Source organism: Callionymus lyra, chromosome 1 (genome assembly GCF_982586985.1).
Source record: "Callionymus lyra chromosome 1, fCalLyr1.hap1.1, whole genome shotgun sequence".
Lineage (NCBI taxonomy): Eukaryota > Metazoa > Chordata > Actinopteri > Syngnathiformes > Callionymidae > Callionymus > Callionymus lyra.
Window position 1 is genome coordinate 3,291,903 of NC_141818.1, and position 21,590 is coordinate 3,313,492.

At 39.7% G+C, this 21,590-nt stretch overlaps 1 protein-coding gene across 1 annotated transcript in view; it reads right to left on the reverse strand.

Annotated features, from left to right (window-relative positions):
* cspg4ba (chondroitin sulfate proteoglycan 4ba) overlaps positions 1 to 21,590 on the reverse strand; it is a 37,798-nt gene that overhangs the window by 15,899 nt on the left and 309 nt on the right. The window contains exons 2-5 of the mRNA XM_087788122.1: positions 11,675 to 11,838; positions 2,955 to 6,521; positions 1,356 to 1,814; positions 175 to 351 (exon numbers count right to left, since the gene is read on the reverse strand). Coding sequence (XP_087644248.1) covers positions 175 to 351; positions 1,356 to 1,814; positions 2,955 to 6,521; positions 11,675 to 11,838 — 4,367 coding nt within the window. The remainder of the gene's footprint in view (positions 1 to 174; positions 352 to 1,355; positions 1,815 to 2,954; positions 6,522 to 11,674; positions 11,839 to 21,590) is intronic.

The window sequence follows — 21,590 nt, forward strand, 5'->3', positions numbered from 1 at the left end:
AACCTCAGCCCGAGACTCTCCTGAACCTCAGCCCGAGACTCTCCTGAACCTCAGCCCGAGACTCTCCTGAACCTCAGCCCGAGACTCTCCTGAACCTCAGCCCGAGACTCTCCTGAACCTCAGCCCCAGACTCTCCTGAACCTCAGCCCACGTGAAAATGCCGCAGAGACTCACCCTCAGGACCCGGTTGTTTGTGATCACGGGAGGCTCGTCGTTGACCGGCGCCACCTGGACGTGCAGGGTCCGCGGCGCGCTCTGCTTCCTCAGGCTGGTGTCGTTGGCCACCACCGTGAAGTTGTCGCTCAGAGTCTCGCTGCCGTCGTGCACGTAGTAGATGAATTCTAGCTCCACCTGAGAGACGAAAAGATCATTTTAATTCAGATTAATCCTTCTTTGACACCCCGTAACAGACATGCAACCTCATTAGAGACGCAATATTTCAAGCATTTCATGTTTATTTCATTATAAAACATCCACAATCGGTTATTAAACTTGTATATTTCTATAGAACTGGAGATTTACAGAGTTTAAATGCCAATACTCAACATATACCAAGTGTTACGTTGCGGTAAATGTCACCAGTAAATGTCACGGTTAGCCACGAGCTAAGCTAGCATGTAAACCCATCCGTTTCCCAAGTGCCTTTACATTCCAGTTTGAAAAAAACAAACAAGAATACAGTACATTTGAGTTTGTGTCCAAATAAAATGACTTATTATTAAAGATATAATAACTAAGAATTTTTTTTTTAGTTTAATTTTAAGAGAGAAAAAATGCTCCCAAAAAAAGAAAATTGTTGATAGCTGTAGGCAAAAAAAAAAATCAAAATGGCATCAGAGATGAAAATATTGTTCATAAGAAAACGTTTTTATTATTTAAAAAAGTTTAAAATAAAGTTAATGTCGGGACATTTCCTCTCCCCTCACTAGAGCCACATAAATACTGGTATCAATGGAACATTTATTACCATTTAATTATATAAAAAGAAGCTAAAGAACTATAATTATAAAATGGGCGGCTCAAGACCTTGGCTCCCACAGTGGTTTGGTGGTGCCACATTCTGTCAGTGACCAATTTGTAATAGCCAGAACATGCAAGTCTCAAACTGTGGGACATCCTTAACTGATTTATATATAATAAATAACACTTTTATTTTTAAATACTTAGTACTCAGAGACTTGAATCATGAAAATCTTGAAAATAATTGAATTTTGAATGAAAATTTTACATTTATAGGTGGGAATATTTGAAGAAATTGTCATGTGTTCTTTTATTTATATAAAAACATACTTTATGTCAATCACAACCCTTGAACGAACATCCTCGTGAACACGTCACGAAAGCTCTCGACTCACCTGCCTCCTGCTGAAGGTGCTGACGGCCACGCCGGGGTACCTGGAGCTCTCGATGCGCCCGTGCCGCGGCGGCGCGGTCACGTTGAACAGGAAGTTGACTCCGGCGAAGTGCTTGTTGGTCACGTAAAAAGACTCCTCCGTCAGGGCCTTGACTCCGCCCTCCTTCAGGCTGAAGTCGGCCACCAGCAGCGGGATCAGCCTCGGGACGATGTCCACGGAAACCCTCACGTCGCCGACCTCCGTGACCCCGTTGCTGGCGTCCAGGACGAAGGTATCGTTGAGCTGGTCCGGCTCCACCTGCACGTACTGGACGCGTCCGTCGTTGACGTCCTCCTGGGTGAACGATGTGACGGGAGACGGATCGTCTTCCGCTTCCACCGCTCGGCGAAGGTATCCGTGGGACGGGGGTTTCCTGACAGTGAAGACAATCTCCGATGGCAGGTTGTCCTCATGGGTCACCTGCAAAGATGGAAGGTACGGCGGTGAAATCACCTCCGGTCTCGTGTCACAGTCACTTACTTGTATTTCCTTTTCTGTCTACCATGCATTACGTGCTCCGACCAGTGGTTTCCTGGATTATTTAAACATGATCATTAAAGGTTTTATTTGTTTGGAGTAACGCGGTTATTATAGAAGCTGGAAGAAGCGTGATCCGAGTAGAGACAAAAAGTTTGCCTCAATATAAATTCTGATAGACCGCATTCTGCAAGTTGGTGAGGTTAAGTAGGCTAGTCAATAGAAGTGGCGCATATAAACCCGGACATACAAATAAGGACATCCAAATATGGCCGCAGTTCGTCCCACGATGCCGTGCGACGTTCCCCATGATTATTACGCCATGCTAACACTAGCATTAGCATCTTTGCTTTTAGCTAGACTTGTAGATTTGGACCTGCCATTATCCAAGATTTAAGAACACCATGCTAACACTAGCATTAGCATATTTATGTTACCAGGACCTGTTGAACGTAACAAAAGGCAATAGTGAGTTTAAGTTCCCCGGCACCACTTTGTAAAGTTACAATCGTTTAAAATGTCTTTCTTTTTGGATACGACCGGTTATAAACTGATGGCTCGTCTTTGCGTCGACCCAGTCAACAACAACAACCGGGATCGTGTCGGTCGTATATACAGTTGCAAGGGCGATGCGAATTCTTCAGGCACAAAAATCATACAAATATCTTCGTCAACTTTGACTGTAGCACATCACATTGTCCTCAAGAACAGGAAATCACCAATTTTATGGACAACAAACTCTTAAAAATCTAGTGAAATATTCCAAAATGTTGGTTGAAAACTAAAGGACTAAGGACATGAAAGTTGACTGAAGGATCATCGATCAATTGGAAAAAAAAGGCCTTTTTTGACAAAACCGTTTATTGGTTATGTCTTGATTCTTGATATCTTTCCACTGAAAGATAAAACCCACTGAATACATAACAAAAACCCCATGAATGCTTTAAATTCACCCTTCTGTAAAGGAAATGGCCTCATTTTCATTTCGCCTGAACTTTTACCAACATTCTGCTTAGTTGAATAAAATATGTTTTAGATCATCTAATTACTCAAGGATTCTTCAAACAAAACGCACAAACTCACCTCTAGTTTACTTTCGTCAACGGTGACGGGCTTCCCTTCCTCCACCAGCAGGGTGTCTAGTTGCTGGACGATGGGCGGCCTCTGATGACTCTCCAGATAAACCTTGACAGCGACCCTCAGAGGAAGCTGAAGGTCTTTGGCTCTGACGGTCAGGTTGAAGTGATCGTTCAGATGCTTGCCGTCGTTGTGAGTGTATCTGATGAGCCTGTTCTTCAGGTCGGCCCGAGTGAACGACCGCACGATAGTTTCGTTTCGATACAGAGTCCCGTACCTGGGAGCTTCCTGAACCTTGAACACGACCTCTCTGTCGTTCCTGACGTCCAGATTTGACTCGACGCTGAGATTATGATTTGAGATTATGACGGATCGTCCCTTTTGCACAAGTAAGCCGGAGTTGTTTCGGACCTTTAAGAAGGGCTCTTGTGCGCTGACATCCAAAAGGCTCGACACAAAGTTCTTCCCGTCGGAGACAAACAAAACGAACCGTCCAACACTTGCTCCTTTGTGTAGGAACAACACTCTCTTCTCGTCCAAATCCCTTTGGCTGAAATGGAAGAGTCGCTGATTTGTGTCGTTGGCCAGCACCAGGTCTCCGATGGGGATTCCCCTGCGAGCGTAGGTCAACTTTCCGTCGTCGAAATCCGAGTCATCGTCGCGGTACCGTAGGTCGTCTGAGGTCAGCATCCTCTGACCATTTTTAACCACGTGGAAGACTTTATCCACGACGCGCACCGGCTTCTGGTCGTTGACGAGTCGCACGGAGATGTTGAAAGTGGCCTCCTTGGAGCCGACCTCGTCCTCGGCGATGAACGGTTTGAATCCTCTCGTGGTGGAGGCGATGAACTTGAACGCGTCCTGCGTCGTCTCGCTGTCGTCGTGCGTGTACATGATCCGTTCCTCCGCGACGTCTTTGTTGCTAAACGACAGGATGTTGTCGTTGGTGGAGTTTGAGTTGGAATGACTGATGCGGGACAGCTTCCCGTGTTTGGGGCTGCTGATGACGGTGTAGTACATCTCCTTGGTGCTCAGAGTCTCTGCGAACAAGTCATCTTTGGTGATCATCTTACTCTCCCCCTCCTGGAGAACGAGACCCTCGTTCCTCATGAAAACGCTGTTGACGTCGGCTTTGATGGAGAACTGGAAATCGTAATTCTGTGACTGAGCGTGTTTGGAAAAGAGGTGGAATTTGAATTTGTCGCTCGTGTCTTCGTGAGGTCTGTCGACGAGCGCGTAGTGAACTCTCAGATCTGTGACATTTCGTTGACTGAAGGTCGAGTTCTTCCCTAAAACCGAGGAGTCCAGCAGGATCTTACCCTTCTTGGGCGTGGTGAGGACCCTGAAGTAGAGATCGTCTTCGGGCAGCAGTACTCCTCGTGCGAAGGCGAACAGATAATCCGAGGTAAGGGTCACTTTACGAACTTTATCCAATTGTATGGGTATGTTCCTCAGGAGGGTGTAGCTCACCCACTTCACCGTGATGGAGAAGAGTAACTCTGTTGTCGCCTTCGCAGCCACGTTTACTTTGCACTTAAAGTAATCCGTGTCATTGGTGGTTTGGATGTCTTGGAATGTGTTGACATACCTCAACCTTTCCTTCTCCAGGAGCCTCTGGGAGAAGGAGTCGGTGTGCCTCCATTCACCACTCGAGTGAAGCCTCTGAAGCTCACCGTATTGTGGGGGTTCGATGACATCGTATCGGATGTCCACCACTTGCTTGACCGCATTGGTGGTCAGGCCGAGATGCTGGGAGCCGATCATAGCCGCCTCTCCCTGGACTATCTCCAGGCCTGTGTTGTTGGCGATCTTGTACTCCAGAGTGATGGCCATGACCCTTAAAACCACCGTGTTGCTGACCTTTTCTCCGTCACCGACTCTAAGAACAATCCTGGAGTTTCTGACCCCAGTGTGCACGTAATACACTCTTAATTCCTCCAAATCCTTGTGAGAGAATGAGGTCACAGCTGTTCCCGGTTGGTTCTCTAGTTCCAAATATCCAGCATCTGCGTTTAAATTCCCCAGCACGGAGAAGACAAGATTGTCGTAGCCGCTGTCAATGTCTTTTGCTTTTAAGATGTCGGTGGTGAGGCATTTTTTGGAATTCTCCAGGAGGACGAAGAGATTTCCTTCTGGGAGACTCAACTCTGGCGCGTCGTTAGTGGGCGTCACCGTCACGTTGTAACGGTATATTTTGTTTCCTTTAAGATACTCTGGCACTTGTTTACGGCTGCTGGAAAATATCGAAAACATGAAGAAGTCGTCCGGCTCTTCCGACCCCCCGTGGATGTACATGACCCGCTCGTGCCACAGGTCCAACATGCTGAAGGTGTTCTCCTCCTGGTCGGGGTCCACGTCCAGCCGGATCTGACCTCGCATCGGCTGCTCCTCGATTCTAAAGTTGATCTGAGATTGTCGTATTCCGAGTCTCTTGAAATCCAGGAGGACCTTGATGTGTTTGGCGTCGAGAGACGCTCGACCTCCTTCGGGTACCGCGAGAGGTTTCAGATGGACAAAGTTAGAGCCGTACCTTCTGTCCAGCCCCCACGCGAGTGTGGACATGTGCAACGAAGGAGTTGGGGTCACCGGGTGGAACCTCGATCTTGGTGCTTTTGTTGGACTTGCAGCTAAAGAGGGTTCAGGGTCCTTCTCTGGCTCACAGCCCACTGAAATATCCTTGGTGACCACAGCCTTTGACAGACTCAACTTTACGCCGTTGACCTTGATGTTCTTCAAACATCCCTTGAAGGAGCCTCCGTGAACCCGTTTACCCGACACAGACAATAAACCTGCCTTTCTGACTTCAGCTCTGGTGCCATCGTCTACGCCGCCGATGAAAAAGTGACCCTTCGCTTGGAGGTTCTTGACACGAGTTGCGATCTTTAGCATTTCTCCGTCGACCGAGAGCTCCACGCTCTTCAGGCCGAAGGTGACCTTGACGGTATGCCACTTCCTGTCGTTGACGGGTGTGAGAGAACGGAGTTCCGTCTTCGTTCCACCTTTGCTAACCACAGCCACTGGCAAACCTTCCTGGATCTCTAAGGCCACAAAGTCTCTCTCTTTGGCTGATTCGAACATGATGATCCCTTCGCTGGCAGAGGTGTGCACTACACACTCAAGTATCGCCTCCTGCTGGCCACGCCAAGGTGAAAAAGAAACATAAGCCCTGGAGCTGAAGAAACTGATCGGGTCGTCTTCTGTGGCGAGAAATTGAGGGCTGCACCCCAAAGAGACCTCGTAAACATTCTTGAATCCAGAATTCGGCCTCAGTGATGACAGCAGGTCGTGGTTGTTGAAGAACACGTCCTCCATGCAGCCTCGAAAACCAGCAGGATCTCTGGCGAGGTACTGTTTGTCCAGGCTGCCGGAGCCCCCGACGTACAGACCGTCCAGGACACTGAGGACGTGATCGGATCCCGACAGCGTTAAACCGACATGAGAGTTCTTGTCTACGGTCATGGAGACGTTGTTGAGCTCGTGGTGCACCTCCACGGAGTGCCAGGCCAGGTCGTTGAGCTGGGTGCCGCCCTCGGACTCCAACATCTCCTCCCCGGATCCAAAGTCCAGCTTTAACTGAAAAAAAAGAAAGAAGAGAAAACACATTAGTATGTGTCGATACCGTATCTGCTGACCGCATGGAAGTGTGAAGACGCCACAGTGCTCTATGCCCACCATCAAGGGTGGCTTCTCTTTTACGGCTGGTTTCTCCAGTTCACTCAACCACACAAAGACTGTAACATCATGCAATATTTCTTACAGAAAATGTATTTAAATCCATTTTTTAGGAGAGCTAACTTCTCACGTCCGGCATCAATTACTTGATCTATATTTGGATGTTATTTGTAATTATCTTTACTAATGTCTCTTATTTTTGTTGCTTATATTTAACTCAATTTATTCATTACATTTCCTTTGTTTTCTGGGGAGTGTTTGTGTGTGTTTTTGTTGACTTGAAAAAAAAAGAAGGTTTGAGAGAACTAGTTTACAGAGATGCTCAAAAGTTATTTTTTGCAAGGCCAAGTCAAGCCTACAGTCTTTGTAAATAAGTCAAAGTCAAGTCTCAAGTCTTTTAATAAGTCAAAGTCAAGCCTCAAGTCTTAGTTAATAAGTCAAAGTCAAGTCTTTGTTAGTAAGTCAAAGTCAAGTCTAAAGTCTTTGTTAATAAGTCAAAGTCAAGTCTTTGTTAATAAATCAAAGTCAAGTCTAAAGTCTTTGTTAATAAGTCAAAGTCAAGTCTTTGTTAATAAGTCAAAGTCAAGTCTAAAGTCTTTGTTAATAAGTCAAAGTCAAGTCTTTGTTAATAAGTCAAAGTCAAGTCTAAAGTCTTTGTTAATAAGTCAAAGTCAAGTCTTTGTTAATAAGTCAAAGTCAAGTCTAAAGTCTTTGTTAATGAGTCAAAGTCAAGTCTCAAGTCTTTGTTAATAAGTCAAAGTCAAGTCTCAAGTCTTTGTTATTGAGTCCAAGTCAAGCTTTAAGTCTTTGGTCACCAGTCCAAGTCATGAAACAAACAAATATTTAGGGAGAATCGAGACTCTCAAGTCCATCATAAATCCCAGTGACTGGATATTATTGCTTTTTTTCCTTGACTACATTTTATTTTCTTACATCGAGCAAACTAAAGGATCTCTTGCTCACACAAACACTAACACACACACACACACACACACACACACACACACACACCGAGACTCCTTGTGCTCATGATGTCACCTGTTGTTACGCCGGCGCTCTGTGATTTTGAGCAGGAAGAGCGTGATTATCTCCTCGCCTTCAGCGAGATCCTGAGAGCATCCTGTCACCATCTTAAGCTACTGCAGCGCCGGGATGACGCGCCTGTCAAGGCTCGCTGCCGAGGCCTCGCCGCTCACGCACCGACTCCCCGCGTGACGCTCGCCCCTGACTCAGGAGGAATCAAAACATTTTAGTGACCTATGTCTGTTTGAAGGAACGCTCGTTCACATTCTGTGATCGCTGGAGTGCAAACACTGCGAGAGCTTTTCTCCCCGAGGCGGACATGGCTGCCACTGAACTTTAGTCACCTCCTCTGTAAAATTAAATTAAAAGTTCTACCTTGAAAATGTTGAAGGACTTGGTGGCGGCGAGTCAGTCGGCGTGGAAAGTGTTGAAGGCGACTTGTGAGTAAGTTTTGTCCTTTTTTAGGCAATAATTCCCCCCAAAGACGTGGGAGTCATTTCTAAGAACGACCTTGTTTGGTTTGGTCATCGCCCGGGTTCTACAGAGTCAACAGTCCAACAGGCAGGGATTTAAGGTGAAGTGGGCGACCGGGGGGTAGGTTTCCTCTGCCCGGGCGGATGATACATCGAGTCACTTGTTGTCGACCTTTAGCTGTGAAGGCCTTCAGCAGCAGAGAAATCTTTCTATCTCCGAGCGCTGATCCTGAACTAAGCCTTTTTTTATTTAACAAACCCTTCTTTTTATTAGAAATTCTGCGACTCGCGTATGTTTGCTTAATACCCTTCAAAGTAAAATGGTAATCCTTAAGGATTTGGACCCGGGTAGACATGACAATGGATTGCACATTGAAAATGATTTCACTAATTTTCTACTCACCCTCGTGTGGACTAAGGGTTGGGATTATTTTCAAAGTAATCTGTTCCTTTTGAGAGTAACAGACAAAAATATTTGTTTATTTTAGTGTCGCCTGTAACGTCCCACTTGTGTTGAAGCCTCCATATAAGAAATTCACTCAAGACCACAAAGTCTGTCTCAGGACTAACAAAGACACACAACCACTCACACACACACTCATACCTACAGACAATTTCCCCAAGTTCCCAATCAACCTCTGAATGTTTTTGGACTGTGGGAGGAAACCGGAGTGCACAGAGTAAACCCTTTGAAGCAGGGGGAGAACATACAAACTCTACAAGTTTGTGGCAAATTCAAACACCACCTTGTGCTCATACAATGGTAATTACGGTAGCTCCCAGTACTTGTGGAATAAGACCACCCAAAAACAGACCAGATTCACCTGCACATGTATCAAGAGTAATGCAGGCTTTCAGGCAGGATAACTACTGAATAATGTGTGTGATTAAAGCATTTGAAGTTGTGTCTGAACCCAGAAAAAGAGGGTTTTATAATTAATGCATTAGCGTTAAATAGTTCACAGAGGATGAAAGACGAGATAGCTGCTGGAAAACTAGTTTGGATTAAGTTGTAGAGTATTATTCAGGTTAAAAGTCTACCTAGAGAGCAATTCTATCAATCACAAAAGTAGCGAGTTGTAGTCTCGGAAAAAATTTAAATCAAACTGATGGGAAAGTCCTGAGCTAGAGTGTGTGAATCAAATTGAATTAAGAACATGTAATAATAGTAATATCTCACTGATTGTATTTCTTATCACGGCGTCTCTAAAGGAGTAAATACTTACCCTTAACAGCTCATTCAAGGTGGGGGGAAAAACTTTGGAGTCAGATAATTAACAGCTTGTGAAACTGCGATAAAGATATAACCGCGAACTAACAGCAGTGTGCCTCAGGAAGGATTCAGACAGACATGTAAACTCTGTGTTGTTCTCACTTGTACAAGTAAAACGTGCGACTTTAAACCAAATCTGATTTCTATCCCTTGTTAAATAAAAGCGTCGGTTCATATTCTTAACCTGAAAGAATCAATATTAGTTTCAGTTCAGAAACTGGCAGAAAAATGATATAAATAATAAAAAATATAATCAAATGTTATTTTAAAAATGTAAAAAACGATATACGTCATTGAATTGTCATTTTTAATGTTTTTGGCAGTTTTTTATCTTATGAAAATCCCCGGGCATCACACAGTACTTCAGCTATTGTCGATATAAAAATGTTAAAAGACATTTATGCGTATAACAAAAGCACAAATAAGCAACTTTGTTGGTGTAAACAGGTAGAAAGTTGGAGAGGAAGAATGTTTTTATCCTCTTTTACTGCAGATAAGGAGCTGTTTTACTCATGGATGGACGTTCGATCGGAGCAGGACGGTCTTGACATTTGTTCTCGAGAAACTGGAAACTCAGTTGGGTTTTGATGATGATTATTTTGATCCAGACTCCCAGGAAATGTAACATCGTGAAAGAAGAAATTAAACTCGGCCTTGAGTCGTCATTAAGACTCGCGACCACGTTCACTCTTGGCTGGTGTTTTAATTACACGACGTCTCAACGATCTTAAGGCAAAAACACCCAATTAAAAAAATGATAAAAAAAACAAATTATCCTCCGCATCATGAAAACTCTGTTACGCAACTGCTTTCTTCATTAATATAACTGACCCTTAATTAGCACTTTAAGGTTTTTTCTGTGAACAAACTACGGACAAAAGTGCAAATCACTGCAAAGATTACATTTTTTTTTTTTAACTTTGTCGTTTCCTGTTTTACAATCGATTATGTATTGAAAACATACGAATACGTATCACGATACAGGAGCAAGGATACGATATATCATGACACTGTAGTAACAACTATATATTTGTAGTATTGTCGAGTACTTGACTCTGGTGTTGTAGAATTTACAGACCACATGACTCTTGACAAAGTTGTAACTGATTTCATTTGTTTTCAAACCAAAATATGTCCAAACATCAGCTTTAAAAAGTCACTGTATCCTCTCGTCCTCAGTCATCGCAGAGATCTAAAAAACTCTAAGGACAGTTCTGCCATTTTTATTGAGGGTTTTCTATTCTGTCTCCGTAGAAAAAGTTTGCACTTTGATCACAAATCTTTGTATCTTTGGCCAACAATATCAACTGTAAAAAAGCTGCTGTGATGAGTTCACTGAGAGGAAACGTGCGTTTGAAATCAATTTAAATCAAGGTAGAGAGAGAGTTCACTGAGAGGGAGTGAGACAAAGAGAGAGAAATGTTGAAAACAAGTTTGAATCCAAGTGTAGAATATGAGTCTCAAAGTATTTAATTGCAAAAAAAGTAAGTAAGTAATTTATATTTGTATAGCACTTTTCTAGACCAGGGTCACAAAGCGCTTAAACATTCAAAACAATACTCAATAAAATATATAAAGCAATAAGACCAGTTAAAAACACCTGAAAATATAAATGTTTTTAAAAAGTTCATATATTAAACAGTTTAAATGCATTATCTCAGTTCACTGATTGATGTTTTTAGTTGAAAAACCCATTTAAGTTTTTAGTTTTTTTAATTAATGTTAAACACAGTCAAATAATAACTGATATATTCATGTTTTTCGGAGAAGATTTCAATACTTTGGCAGAAATAATGAATAAAAAAAACAACAACAGTAAAACTAACATTTCTCAGTTTGCTTTGAAAACACACTTTTGTGACGCGACCAAAGTCACAGTTGACGGTTGAATCACTGATTCGGATCAAGGACGAAATCGCGTCACGTTGTTCCATCATAGGTCGCGTTTCGGCTTCGAGGACTTAAAAAAAAAGAGAAACTATGCGTTGGAGCGACTATTTTAAGACACGGCGGTCGATGGACGTTCGCTGTTTTTCGATCGTCTCCCGACGCGGACTTCAATAAAGCCGCGCCGACCTCGTGCTGTGACAGGAAGTGACAGGAAGTGACCGGCGTGGTGTCGACGACGGGCCGGCGGCACCGAGAACTGTCAGCTTGTGTCACTGTACGCCGGAGAGCGACGCTGTCGGATGAGACGGAGCCGCCGCCGCCGGTCATCGCTCGTCTTTGAGCGCGACCACGCCGGCGCCGGCGCCGCTCGGACCCGCGGCCGCCCATGTACCCACCTGCAGGCGCCCGGCGCGGAGCTCCAGCAGGAAGTAGACCGTCCGACCGGCGGCGAGGAACAGAAGGCCGTCGGAGCTGGAGGTCCTGAAGCGAACGCGAAGCCCGTTACGGTCCGACGACTCCGTGGCCTTGAGCTGTACGAAGCCATCGCCGTAGAAGGAAGCTGTGGGAGAACAGAGGAGTCGTTGAGGAGACAAGCATGACGTCAACAGTGTTCTTTCGACGCACGGATCCGGTGCTTTGAGCATTAATCCACTCGCTGCCTCCGTGAAGGAATCGAACGCTTGCGTAACAACATTTGAAGGCTTGAAAGAACAACAGAAAAAATGTGTTTTGTTAATCCAGGAACTACAGATTCACCACAAGCTTCAGACTGTTGCCATAAGAACCAACATTACACTAATTATACTAAACTATTAACTACATTTTCTACAGTTGTATCCTCTTTTCATTGATGCTTTTTATGTTTTAATGTGTTTCACTGTTTTAATATTTAGATTTTTTTTTTTTTAAATGTATCTTGAGCGTCTTTAAATATAATGTATTATTGTTAAAACAATGTAACAAATAGTGTTTTAATGTGCGTGTTAAAAGGGTTTTCTGCAACAGAATTAGGATTCCTTTGGATTGTGAACGTCTTTCCTTTAAATCTCTTCTTACAAATACAGCGTATCCAAAGGTCGGGACACAAGGGTACAATTTGGAGTAAAGAGGTCAAGGTCAAGGCGGGAGACTCCAGTAGACTCACTCAGGATCTTATTCTTTACACCCAGAGTTGGTGAACTTTAAAGTGTATTGGCAAGAATCTGGTGATACGATAAATATCACGATACGATCTATCATGATACTGTAGTAACAAGTATATATTTGTAGTATTGTCGAGTACTTGACTCTGGTGTTGTAGTATTTACAGACCACATGACTCTTGATGAAGTCGTAACTGCTTTCATTTGTTTTCAAACCAAAATATGTTTAAACATCAACTTTAAAAAGCTGCTGGAGTCACTGTATCCTCTCGTCCTCAGTTATCGCCGGTTTCTCGCAGGATTTCATTTAACATTTTATTGCAACACAAAAACTATTTTAATTGTAAAACCAAATATATGAAAATCAAATTATTTTTACTTCATACACACGCATAACCTTTATTTCATTTTTTTTAAACAATCCATACTTTGTTGTTAAATCATTCGTTCCTTCTGTTATTAGACTTTATAATTCTGAGTTTGTGGGCAGGAGTGAAGTGAGAGGTTGATATTACTCTATTCTATGTTAATCTTTGTATCCTTTTTCATTGCATCCTTTCTTTTGATCTATGTTCTTTATATTTGCACTTTGTCCTCCCTTGCACTTTGTCCTTTGTTTTAAAACTTCTGTACCTTCTATAGTTTGCTGTAAACTGTGAAACCCAATTTCCTGAAGGAGATCTCGAGTTCTTTATAAAGTCCATCTATCCATCTAAACATCCATACGGTATCGTTCCAAAAACTATTGCGATATTTTTTTCGCCCTGTGACGAGAGCATAACCAGAGAAAGAGATGTAAAAGGACCGACTCATACTAAACTTATTCTCAGGTTGAAGACGATAATTTCAAAGTGAGGATTTGGATTAGAGAGTAAAAATGATTTGAAAGTTTGTCTCCACAATATAAAGCAAGTCTGGGTCAATATGACCCTTTTTGAGGTTTTAGAAAACAACATTTTCAACATTTAGGCAACATTTATTTGCGTTGACATGATCCGCCAGATACTAAACTATTGTTTTAAGACATTATTTCCAGATTTCGGAGACGTTGATCTTTCACCATTTTTTTACTTTCTGTAATGAAAATGTGTTGAATTTTCAACTTTTCTTGAGGCTTCAGAAAACAAAATTTTCAACCTTTAGGCAACATTTATTTGTCTGCATGTGGCCCTCAATAGGTTAAAGGTCATGTAGAAACTAGCTTTTGTTTTATTATTATTCAATACTAGTCTTTTAGGACTTTCGTCCTCTGCTTTTGTCATTTTATTTAAGTGTATTCAAGAGGATATTTGGATTGAAACTGCTTTTATGTCTGATTTATTTAATTAAAAGTTACATAAAAGACAACAACAAAAGAATAACTCAACATATATAGCCTCTTATTTATTCTAGTTCACGGCAGCCACTGTACGAACATGTAATTACTCGCCACTGATCTAAAGATCCACGTGATCTCATGTATTTATTCATCCACCATGGAGATCTTTTAATGCTCCAAACCCCCTCAGAGACTGGGTTTTCAGTTGCCTTGAAGATGCCAGGGAACATTTGGGTCAACGGTTTGAGACGCCCTGGTGGCATGTGGGTCTGCACCAGCCTTCATTCACAGAGTCCACTTATGTAACCTGTGACATTTAGATCCAGGCTCTCGTTCCTTCTTCCGGTCCTGGACCGTCTCGCTGGAATCTCAAGACCCGTTCCAGCTCCAGATGAGGAGTGTTTGATTTCAATATGGCGGCGCGTGAGCGACGAGCTCGGACCTGTCTCAACCACCAACACTCATTGTCCCACGACGACCCGGATCCAGCTGTTTTTTCTCCTTCTACTCCCCTTGACATCACCCTGTAATCCAGGCTGACAGTGTTGCTCTGTCATCTTCCTGCACCTTCATCAGGATCCATCGATGGACGTCACAGTCAGGAGTGAGTCACTCCACGAGTGTTTAAAGAGAGTAAATCTACGAGCGATTGAACCGATCTGACAACTTCTGGTCATTAGCTAGAAAGCGCTCGCGCGTGTTTAGCTAACGCCGCCAGACATCGTGTCCGAAGATCGTCATCGACGTGGTTTTGTTTACACGAGAGTTTACTGACCATAACGTTGAGGAGTTGAAGTTTAACAACGAGCTACACGTCCTGTGGTGAAGAAAATATTGAGCAATATATTATCTATAAAGGTACTTATTCACATGTGTAATAACAGAAGAATTTGGATGGATGGATGGATGGATGGATGGATGGTCATCGTAAACTACACTTAATATCATGGCATTAAGGAGTTAACGCTGAACTAAACCTTAGTTACTGATATTATTACTATACGATTGCTTGTATAATTAACAGGAAATAAAGACGTAACTGAAGATTCACTAAGTTTTAAACCAGCTTCTCTACATTGACCCCTCATTAAGTATTAATACTATGAGAGAAGAATTCACTAATAATAAAAATGTCGCTTTTGAAGGGGAAACAGAAAGTAAGAAAGTATTAATAGCATTTTAATCTAAAATCAATATTTGTAATTGATAAGGTTTCCTGTTCTAAAGTGGCAGCAGATTCATGTTTTTTTTAAGTATATTACAGTTGTGAAATACAGTGAAAATTTATTTTTCTACTGGTGTGGCCTAACAATAATTATACAAATATTAAAAGAAACGTATATTCATATATATAAATATAGAAAAGCTCTCTATAAATACTAATTACTTACATATTTAAATACTTATTATAAATTAGAATGATATTAATACATAATATAGCTCCTAATAGAGCTTTTCTTTTTCCTTTAAAGTAACAGTTTTATTAATACATACATTATGGCATAGTATTAATACCTAATAAATATAGAGAAGCTAGTTTACACCAGAGTTTTTAGTTAATTACTTCTTTATTTCCGGTTAATAATCCATAGTTCAGGTGTTTATTAGAATAAAGTGAACAATGAACAAGGTGTTACTTTAGTTAATAGTTAATTTGTGGCCAATTTGCTGTTAATACAAATATGAATAAGTATCTTATTACTAGTAAATATGTGTTCCCCATTCTATAGTGTTGCCAAATATTGATATATTTAAATATTGCAATCATTTTTGGGACAAAACCAGATTGATTTTCAACAGCACTGTATTGATTTTGTTTTGAATAAGATAAGATCTGACTTTGACCCGCTCTAGTAGAAGAACTCACATTTCTTCGACCCTTAAAACTGACGGTTTCTTCCAGGATCAACTTCAAAATTCTGGTTCTTACTTCTACTTACTTACTAAAAACCAACATGCAGGTGGTTCCTGAAGTTTTTAGGACCATAAGTAAAGACTGGTGTTCACTGAACCCAGAGAAGACAAACGTCCATGAAGAGAGGATCGGGTCAGAACCACCGCTGGTGTTCAGCACAAAAACACACACACACACACACAATGAAACACACACACACACAAGTTTAAAGAGTTCCACAACATCCACCCCCACTACACGACGCTCCGAGGGACGGTCAACATGAAGCACTAAGTGAAGCTGTTAATGATATTGACAGACCGGGCTGGAGGGGTCGGCGGGTCGGACAGAAGCTCCATGTTTACTCAACACTAGTGTCTTCGCTCGTCCACAACTAACAGGAAGGAAGTCATTCTTCTTTTAATTGGCTGGTGAGAAAAGAAAAGTATGGAAGTAAATCAGTGCCTTCAGAAGATTTAAATTACTATTTACAATGTTATAATGTCGTATTTAACTTTTTTTTTCTTTTTTGGTGAAGGTTTTTTTTTTTCTTAAGCATTTTTGTTTAATAATTTAAATCAATCATTTTTATATTGAAAGGTTGAATTAGTTTTTATTGAATAATTCCATTCGATTATTTGACATTTTAGAATTATTTTCTTTAATAATTCTATTAAATAATTTGTATATGTAAAGGTTGAATTTCTTTAGTTAAAGAAATTGAATTAAAAATGTAAAATATTTTTCTAAAATTAACAAAATACATTTCACAGAGTTTGATTTTCTCATTCCAATAATACAAAAATTGAAATGTTCTAAATTCCACACTTTTTTAAAAATGAGTATCCTTTTAAATTAAATATAAAAAAGTTGGTTAAGTAGGGCCGATCTATGCTAAAAATACATTAAAAAATATATATTATGTTTAACAGAGTTTAATACTATACAGTGATTACAACGTTCCAATTTAAATCAAACATTTCAGTTTTTAATTCTAAGGCTTTAAAATGATATATAAAAATGTGAAAATATATATATATATATATAAATATATATATATAATATTGGCATTTAAAAGGCTATGATGTTTGTTTTACACGTGAAATTTGATTTTATAATTCCAATAATTCATTTTAATTAATTATTGGAATTATAATATAATAATAATAATAATAATAATAATAATAATAAAATTATAATTATTGTACAATTTAATTAATAATTAAACACTATCTTGCAACTTAAGTTTGCTTTAAACTTGTATTAAAAAAATACATTTCTGGCTCTGATGTTCTTCCACAGAAAGGTTTGACTCCAAGTGTCGTAGAAGGTAGTTTGAAGGTAGTTTAAAGTAATTTGAAGGTAGTTTGAAGGTAGTTGTGGTTCGAAGGTGGTTCGAAGGTAGATCGAAGGTGGATTGAAGGTAGTTCGAAGGTAGATTGAAGGTAGTTCGAAGGTAGTTCGACGGTAGATTGAAGGTAGTTCGAAGGTAGTTCAAAGGTAGTTCAAAGGTAGTTCAAAGGTAGTTCAAAGGTAGTTCGAAGGTAGATTGAAGGTAGATTGAAGGTAGATTGAAGGTAGTTTGAAGGTAGATTGAAGGTAGTTCGAAGGTAGATTGAAGGTAGTTCGAAGGTAGTTCGAAGGTGGATCGAAGGTAGATTGAAGGTAGATTGAAGGTAGATTGAAGGTAGTTCGAAGGTAGTTCGAAGGTAGTTCGAAGGTAGTTCGAAGGTAGATTGAAGGTAGATTGAAGGTAGATTGAAGGTAGATTGAAGGTAGTTTGAAGGTAGATTGAAGGTAGATTGAAGGTAGACTGAAGGTAGTTTGAAGGTAGATTGAAGGTAGATTGAAGGTAGTTTGAAGGTAGATTGAAGGTAGATTGAAGGTAGATTTAAGGTAGATTTAAGGTAGATTGAAGGTAGTTTGAAGGTAGATTGAAGGTAGAATGAAGGTAGATTTAAGGTAGATTGAAGGTAGATTTAAGGTAGATTGAAGGTAGATTGAAGGTGTGAACAGAAGACGAAGCAGGTCCGTCATGAAGAAGCAGGAACACCAACAGAGTCACTGACCCGCTTGTTCACCGGCTCTCGGTTCCGTTCACCAGGCGCGAGCAGTTTAGTCGACGCGTCGGAAACACGCCTCGACTGAAGTGCCTGCTGTGGTTTGTGGTCGACTTCGCTCGAGCTCCAGCCTCCCAACACAACAGGGAGGACGGTTGAGCAGTCGAGTGAATCAAATGTCTGCGATGCGGCTCCGAACCAGTGAGTCAGTGAAATAATTCCTGCTCATCCCCGAGGACGCCTCAGACTGGCCGCCAGAATCCAGATGACACACGGGTCCAGTGGAGCGGCGAGAGGATCCAGGACGGGAAGGATGTAGAATCCATGTTTCCTCCAGAAGTAGATCCATGTTTACAGGATCCACCGTGAGTCACCGTGTGTGTACACAAGTGTGTGTACACGAGAGTGACTGTTGTCATCGTTGGTAACACAAACACATCGTGTCTGAAGTGATACTTTCTGACGTGTTTTATAATAATAATAATAAACTGTGTTTGACGATTCCTGCTTTTTATGCATTTGAAAAGTACAACTTCTCCTGGCCGGGAGGTGAGCTGAGCTAAGGGCCACGTCTTCACCACAACATCAATTGTCTTCTTTTTTTTTTAGCACGGAAAACAGAAAAAAAAATATTTTTAGTGAGAGAAAACAGTAATAAATTAAGAAAAAAAACGGAAAAATTGTTAGCACCAAAAATAATTAGCAAAGGAAAATTATTTGCACGAAAAAAAAAGAAAAATTGTAAGCACAAAAAAATGATTAGCAATGAAAAATTATTACCACTGAAAATAACAAAAATGTTAGCACAAAAAAATTATTAATAAGGAAAAATTATTACCACAAAAACTTATATAATATAATAAATTAGCAAAAAAATGGAAATAACGTTAGCACGAAAAAAAACTATAATTAGGTGCGAAAAACAGAAATATAATTAGCACGAAAACTTGTTAGCGCGAAAAACATAAAAATAATTAGCATGGAAAACGGAGAAATTGTTGCCTATAAAAACATAACAATACAGAGAAAAACTTAAAATAACTAGCATGAAAAACAAGAAAATATAATCACTAAAAAAACATAATATATAATAAGCATGAATTATGGAAAAAACTGTCATTGCGAAAAAACATAAAAATAATAATGGTGAAAATAACAGCCCAAAAAACAGAATAGTCGAGTAAAAAACTGAAAAATATTTAGTGCAAAAAACAGGATTTTTTTCCCTGTATGTTCAAGTGCGAAACACTTTTGTACAAAAAATCCTTCTATTAATTAAATCTTTTGAACAACAACTTTTGAAGGAAAATAAATGATAATGATTTTTCCATAGCACTGTGGAAATAGTAGAGTAGTTTAAGTGTGTAAATGTACACAGTAGTATTTGATCAAACACCTATAGGCTGCAGAAGTACACGTGACCATCAAGGTCATTTTTTGAACTAGGAACACAAGATCTGTTGCTTCACGTGTCCTTCACAACAACTTTGAACCTCCAGGAAGATTCTTTCCTACGAGAGTCGACACCAGGACACCTGGAGGTTCTTTCAACTGGATCAACCAGGACCAGGATCACTAAGAGCCCATGAGCAAGACTCTCCATGACAGAGCTAGAGCTGCAGAAGAGTAAGTGCTCGGTTGTTCCAGGTGTCACTGACTTCACCGAGAGCTTCTTCTACCTGTGATTACTGTTAATGAGAAACTAGCAGCTCGTGAACCTTCATCAGGATCAACAAGACCTTTTGAAGGAGACAAAACCACTGGAGTGAGAAGAAATATGTAGACTTTAGACCTTTAGTTACACTCCAGTCACTTCTTCCCGTGAGAACCAGCGTCAACATAGATTTGTTAGTTTCAGAAACACCTCGATGTCTTTGAATGCACCAGTTATTTGAACATATATATTCTATACAAATAACTATAACTTACTCACTTATTATGACTTATTTAATCACATTTACTAAACACGTTTTCATTCATTTAATCATCAAAATAATGCTCTTAATACTGACACACATTATGTGTATATCTATGTATACACAAACACATACATATGTACAAACACACACACACACATATATACACAAACTCACTCACATATATATGTACAAACAAGCACACACACATACATATATATATACACAAACACACTCACATATATACACACATACATACATATATACACCCACACATTCACATACATACATGTATATAAACACGCACACACAAATACTGTACATATACCCATATATACACACACACACTCATATATATATATACAAACACGCACACACACATACAAACACACATAGACACACATATATACACGTACGTATATATATAAACACACACATACACATATATACACACACACACACACACACTCATATACATATATACAAACACGCACAGACACATACATACAAACACACATACACACACATATATACACGTACGTACATATATATATATATAAATAAACACACACACAAACACATGCATATACACATATAAATATACATACACACACACACACACACACATATATACACACACACACACATAAATATACATTCGCATACATATATACACAAACACACTCACATACATATACATACACACACACACACACACACACACAAATACACACAGAGACATGCATACATACAAATATATATACACAAATATAAAAGTTTAACTATTATACAACATCACTAATTGTCCCACAGTTTTACAAACAACCACGAATGCTCACATGTTCAATTACAAAGACACTGATTCTTTAAGCGCCATCACAGATAAACCATTGAAACCCCAGCAGGAGCCGAGGTCACAAGCAGGCAATTTCGCTCCGAATTTAATGTCAATTTCTATTATAGTAGAAATAGAGGACGAAGCTCAAAGTAATATTAGCAACAGTGAAGATGTTAACGTTAACGTTATGAGGTTAATAAAGTTTTATATTTGACACCAGATGAAGGAGTAACTAAAGATTCGTCTGCTTCAGTAAAACCACACCTGCCATGAAAACAGATTCAAGCCTGAGGTTGGAAACATTTTTCAGGTCATTTTTTTTCTCTTACATAACATGAATGAAGTAAAAATGTTTTTTTTTTCTGGTTAATTATGTCTTAAAATGTAATTAAAACTGTATGGACTTCATTTAAAGCCTTGAGTCACAGGTTTGTTTTAAGGTTAATATTGAAAAACCAACAACAAAAACAGTTAGAAAACCAGAACAAACATTTTTTGTTTCTTTACCATACATTTATCTCTCACTGGTACTGAATAACTTTATTTTTTTGTATAATTTAATTGTTTTTCAAAGACCAAGCATCACTGCTAGACTGTTTTCTACTAAACGTAAACATTCTAGTTGATAATCTGTACATTTGCATGAAACATGTGAATAAACACAAACATTCCAGATAAATTATTCTTGAATAAATCCTAAAAATTTGATGTTGTTGTTGTTGATCCTGTCCTTTATTTTTCTCAAAAAATAATGATCAAAGTTGATAAATAACATAATTATAAATTAATAAATACATTTTTAAACACATCACTAAACGTATGAATAATAAGTGAGTAAATATCAAAAATAAAAATAAATAAATAAACGAGTTCTTGTTTTATTTTGTCGTGCTATTTCTATGTATATAGTCATTAATACAATTTGACTTTTATTTATTTGTACATTATATCATTTATGCAATTCGTTCTTTCAACTTATAGTTATAAAATGTTTATATTTCGTCTTTTATTTATTCATTTATTCATTCATTTATGTATTTAAAATAATTTAATGTATGGTCCTTCATAAAGGACTGGCCCCTGCGTATAAAACCACATGTACACAAACTAAAATTTAATTTTAAAACGATATTTGTGCAGAAT